General features: G+C 37.8%; 1 protein-coding gene across 1 annotated transcript in view; it reads left to right on the forward strand.

The window, feature by feature from the left end:
* FRK (fyn related Src family tyrosine kinase) overlaps window positions 1-5,181 on the forward strand; it is a 94,014-nt gene extending 88,833 nt beyond the window's left edge. The window contains exons 6-8 of the mRNA XM_032651193.1: window positions 1,470-1,651; window positions 2,727-2,892; window positions 3,281-5,181. Coding sequence (XP_032507084.1) covers window positions 1,470-1,651; window positions 2,727-2,892; window positions 3,281-3,489 — 557 coding nt within the window. The 3' untranslated portion in view covers window positions 3,490-5,181. The remainder of the gene's footprint in view (window positions 1-1,469; window positions 1,652-2,726; window positions 2,893-3,280) is intronic.
* The last annotated feature ends 819 nt before the right edge of the window (window positions 5,182-6,000 follow it).

A 6,000-nucleotide genomic window follows, 5' to 3' on the forward strand; every position in this document is an offset into this window, starting at 1 on the left:
CCCACTCTAAGTGTTGGCATTTCTCATGATTCTATCACTTTCTAGCAATCTCACCCACTTTTAATGTTTAACTCTTGCTCCTAGACAATGACTGTTAAATCCATATTTTTAGCTGCATGCTTTCCTCTGAGCTTCAGAACCATATGCTTGTCTTCTTTTAGACATTTCCTCTTGGGTAATCCATATGCATCTCTAGCTTAACAAATCTTAAACTGTTTAATTCTGATCAGGAAGCAGCAGTGATAGATAATAAGAACAGGTAGGCTTTACTAAGTTCTTCCTAGGTGCCAGGTACTGTTTTAAGTGCTTTACATGTATTATCTCATTTTAACAAATAATACCACAAGGTTATGATAATTATTGCTGTATATATGGAGAAACTGAGACACAGGAGTGTTAAGCAGCTTGCCCAAAGTCAGGAAGAAATGTAAGGCAGAGCCCTGATTCAAATTCTGGCACTCTAGCTTCAAACCAATCTTCCTCACTCCTGTACTGTAGTTGCTCAAGTCAGGAATTGTGTCTAGGACTCTTGACCATAAATTCAATACATTTTTGGTAATATTTGGCTTATTCAGATAGGGATAATGATAATTTGGATTTATATGAGACCTTTTCAGTTCTCCAGAAATTTGAAGACCTCTACTAACAGTATGGCATCTAAACACTTATCCAGGGATGGCTGACCCCATTTCACAAAGTCACCACAAAATAACACTAATCACTCTAGTGATGATCAAACTGACTCAACTACATAAATTTCCTATACTTAGTTATATAGAATCAGCAGGAGGAGAAACTATGTCTACAAAAGGTATATCATGCCTATACCTTCTCTTCATAGAGAGATGAGCAACCTATTCTAAGAATAACAGGCTAAGAAAGGAAAATGTAATGCGTGCATCAAGCTTAATGGAGTACAAATGTAATATACTCAGCTTATAACTATGTAACATATATAGAGCCTTCATTATTTTGTGAGCTAGTTTTTAAGAACAATGTGATGGAAGAATGAGAACTTTTCATTGGTTCAGCCATGCAAATTAGTATTATTTTTAGGTTTAAAGACTAAAACAACTAAGAAATGTTTCAAAGAAATCCAGAGGCAACCAAGTAACAGTTTCCATGAAGAGATGAGTCAGTGATGTGTGGTATTAAAAATGGCAATACCTGGACTCTTCCGGATATTTATAGCTGTGTTTGGATCATGTGGTACTGTTGCTCCTTTCTCCCAATAATGCTCATTTAGGGAAGGGAGGGCCTCAGCTTTGAAATGTGTTTGAGCTCTGAAACTTGTTGCCTCATTAACCCTTCACAGGAAACGGAACGGTTTGTACCTGTTATATTTATTTTTTCTTTCAGTGCTATGGCACTTAATCCCACTGATAGCTCATTCATCAAAATTCTTAGAATTTGCTTCAATAGTTCAAATGTTCTCCAAAGTGAATCTCTTATTTTCTCTTTTTACCTAGATGATGCTGGATCAAATATCCATCTGATGCAGCAGGTAGACATGGCAGCCCAGGTTGCTTCTGGAATGGCCTACCTGGAGTCCCAGAACTACATCCATAGAGATCTGGCTGCCAGAAATGTCCTTGTTGGTGAACATAGTATCTACAAAGTGGCAGATTTTGGACTTGCAAGAGTTTTTAAGGTAGATTTGGCTTTGTTTTAATTAGTTGGTAATGGGTCAAAAGGCTAGACCAGTATACTAATAGATTTACTGTTACTTTTCGATATATTTCTCCAAGTTCTATTGGTCCATAGACCATTTCAGGATCCCAGGGCTCTACAGACGAACTACTTCCTATTTCTATTTCTTCACCAAAGAGAAAGAAACAGAAAAAACAATGATCAACCAGATGGGAAAGTATGTAATTAAGTTTGCAGTTGAATAAATGATCAGTTGTTCAGTACCAGCAGCCTCTGTTTGTCTACCTCTATTTCTCTTAAAAAAGGCAGCACACTTTGTACAGAGTTACCCTATCCATTGTTGCTTACTTTATGCCAGACCAATATGCATGCTGCCAGGCACGCTGCCAAAATTCTTCAGCAAACCTTGGCTTTTAAAATCCTGCCACCCCCGCTCCCATTTTATGACATTAGGCCAAAAGACACTAATATAGGAGATATAATATTAGGTGTTTTTTTCTGAATTTCATTTTTTATTTCTACATTGTATCGTAAAAATATGAGTGTGGGGCATGACACATAAGTAAATGATTCTCTTTTGATCTTTATGAATTTATCATCTTTTCTCTTTGTAAATTACTTAGATTCCCCAGTGAGTTGATACATTAATTTAAATCATTTGGACCCTACTTTTCAGTATTAGGAAATGGTTACATGGTAATTATCAATGTCAGTGACTCTTCAATACCAGCAGTAAATCAGAAAACAGGCTTTGCTTTCACTTTCTATATTTGCTAAAGACCAGGTGTAAAGCCAGTGTTATCACAGATGAATTTCCCATATGTATTGCAGTGCTCCTTCCAGTGCTCCTTTTAGCACATAGTAGGCTCTCAAATAATATTTCATTAATGAAGTCCCGCAGATTAATCAGTCGTGTGTGTCAGATTTGGAGTTTGCTACTGTAATTATCATTTGAACTACACTCATTTTGAATCTTGTCCCTCTCAATTTTAATGCAAAGCAAGTTACAGACGAATGAGGGTGACCAAAAAAAACCCCCCACTTTAACCTAGCTTGATTCCTTAATGCATTATCAGGTAGATAATGAAGACATCTATGAATCTAAACACGAAATAAAGCTGCCGGTGAAGTGGACTGCGCCTGAAGCCATTCGTACTAATAAATTCAGCATTAAGTCTGATGTGTGGTCATTTGGAATCCTTCTTTATGAAATCATTACTTATGGCAAAATGCCTTATAGTGGTGAGTAATTAATTCTGAAGTGGGCCTTTCTGCTGCAGGTCACTTACTTAGGTGTGACTTTAACTGCTTTGCCCAGACTTAGAGGGCAGAGTTATGAGGCTGACCACACCATGTGCCTGTGGGAGCATAACAGATAAAATTTGATGATGATGATTTGCCTTAATGAGTTGGTTTATTGCCTCCTTCTCCTTTGCTCTTGAATTGCAGTCTTACAGACATTACTTGCTGTAGGATTTAGTTTAGTCTCTACAGCCTGGGAAGGGGATGGTAGACTTCATACTTTCTCCGGGGAGGTCAGTTTGCTTTGTCCTCTAGAGTGTCAGTATCTATGAATTTAAGACTCTGATTTCCAACTTGTTTTTTGTTGGTTCCATTTTATATTTTTTAGGTATGACGGGTGCTCAGGTAATTCAGATGTTGGGTCAAAACTATAGACTCCCTCAACCATCTAATTGTCCATTGCAATTCTACAACATCATGTTGGAGTGCTGGAACGCAGAGCCTAAGGACCGGCCAACATTTGAGACACTGCATTGGAAATTTGAGGATTATTTTGAAACAGGCTCTTCATATTCAGATACAAATAACTTTGCATGATGAACACTAAAGAACATCAAATAATGAAGTAGCAACAGAGTTCAATAATCAGTTCAGAAATACAATCATATTAACCAACTGTAAAAATGAATTTATCTTGACATATTCAAGTGATAAGGTACATTTGGCCATATAATACAAAAAAGATTATATGTGTATTTTATCAACTGGGCAATACTGCAGGGCAGTCTAAGATGAAATATCATCTCCCCACTGCCTGGCAAAATCAAATGCACTGAACAAGATTATTTTTCTTCTTAAAAGAGACACATTTCTATTTATTGTTTGAAATGCTGTTCAAGAGGATCAACAGATGATAGCGAATTTTTACTCAGTGACTGTTGTAGCATTTTCCTGTTTACTGATTAAGGTGGCTATTCATTATTCCTCGGATTGCTGAGTCCCATCAGGCTGTTATTATGAAGGAATTTGATTGCTTTGCTGCACAGCAGGACCTGTGCTTTGAGGGTTTTTTTCTCTTTTAAAATATCCTGTAACTACAATGATGGCAAAGACATGTTAAATGACTTGATTGTACTTGGAGTAATTGCACATATTTTTTTCCTGTGCATAAAAAAATGAAGCAGCTGTTGAGAAAAAGAATTAAAATCTCTCTCATTTTGTAGAAGGAAATGATGGATTTTTTCTCTACCTCGGTATGTGTCATCTGAGATTCATCTACATTAGTTTTAATCTCTTAATGCTAAGAATCAGCTTGCAAAGTTGATGAGTTATTATCTTGGAAATATGCAAGAAACATCTAATAGCCTGCCAGATCTGAGAAATAAGTATCAAAATAGTTTAGGAAAATGAGAGGAGAGCAGTAGGATTGCTAAGGCCTGGGATTTCTGAATAATTTAAAAAATGTACCTTTGCTATATAGGCTACAAAACAGGCCAAACTCTGTTTCAGATCTAGAGAGTAGGAATAAGGAATAATAAGGTTTCATAACGTTGGTTATGAAACTATTTTTTGTCTGATAGGACAAGAGGGTTTTTACTCATCTTAAGTTTTCATTAACCTTTGTAAGAATGTTATTTCTTCTTAAGCAATGGGTGTATCAAGTTCTGTGCCTCATTAGATGATTAGGGAGAGCTCTCAAAGGGGGTTTCAAAATCAAATATATATTCAAAGATCTTCTAATGTAAAGCAATATGAATGAAAAAATTCATAAGAAAATTTTGAGTATATTGAGAATATTTTGAGTCTCTTCTTTCATCTTTCTTTAAAGGAGAAGAAGAGCAGTTTTAAGTGGTTACGGAAACCCCAACACAAAGTAGATTAAGCACTAAGTAAATCTGTATACTCTGTAACTGGAAGACAGAAGTTGTTAAAAAGGAGACAACAGGCCCCAAATGGAGTCACTTGTGCTAAGCCCCATATCAGCAAACCAAGACTTAATACTTAAACTAATTGCAGTTTCAGCATTTCCCAGAAATGTAATCTTTATCCAGTCAACCTGGAATTACCTGGCCAGCATGATAGACCCCTTCCATCCCACTTAGGAGGGCAGGAGGGCGACCTTGTCAGAAACAATGCATTCTTTGCTAATGACGTTCTTTTCCCACCCCCCTTTCTCCTTTTAAAAACCCTTGCTTTTCTACAGCATGGCCGAGCTCCTTTCTATTTGTTAAATGGGATGCTGCCCAATTCACGAATCACTGAATAAAGCCAATTTGATCTTTAAATTTACTCAGTTGAATTTTTGTTATTTAACAAGATAGAGAGGACTCCATGCACAATACCATTAACAATTCAATGACGCTAACAAAGACCCAAGTCCTTTCCCAACCTTCCCTCTGCCATCAGCATTGTCCTCATTCCTATGGTCATAGATGGCTCTCAAAACCAACTGGGGTTCCCTCTTCTCTTCACCCAGCAGGAGAAAATGGGAAGCCTCTCTCTTTGCATTTTCAGCTTACATAAAAATCATTCTTCTTCAGGCTTCCCTGGTGGCGCAGTGGTTGAGAGTCCGCCTGCCAATGCAGGGGACATGGGTTCCTGCCCCAGTCTGGGAAGATCCCACATGCTGCGGAGCAGCTGGGCCCGTGAGCCATGGCCGCTGAGCCTGCGCGTCCGGAGCCTGTGCTCCGCAACGGGAGAGGCCACAACAGTGAGAGGCCCGCGTACCGAAAAAAAAAAAAAAAAAAAAAACATTCTTTTTCTGTTCAGGCAAACTGGGGTCATGTGCCTAACCCTAGACCAATAATAGACTCTTATGTGCTGGCTGAGAATAAATTCTGCCACACTGAAGCTGGGAATATGGTTACCTTTTCTGGAGAGAGGTTGGGAGTTTGGCTTATCTGAATAAAATTAGAGAAGATTGGATCCTGGGTAGGTGTCCATTAAGGAGAAAGTCCCCTGAGATGAAGTATCTATACTGTACATATAAAATAGGTGTATGTATGTGTATATACACTTAAACTTTTTTGAAACTAAAATGGGTCATATGGAGCTAACAATTATAGAGCCCCTTGATTCCTTTATGAACAGCAAATATTTATAAGGGAA

This window comes from Phocoena sinus, chromosome 12 (genome assembly GCF_008692025.1).
Source record: "Phocoena sinus isolate mPhoSin1 chromosome 12, mPhoSin1.pri, whole genome shotgun sequence".
NCBI lineage: Eukaryota > Metazoa > Chordata > Mammalia > Artiodactyla > Phocoenidae > Phocoena > Phocoena sinus.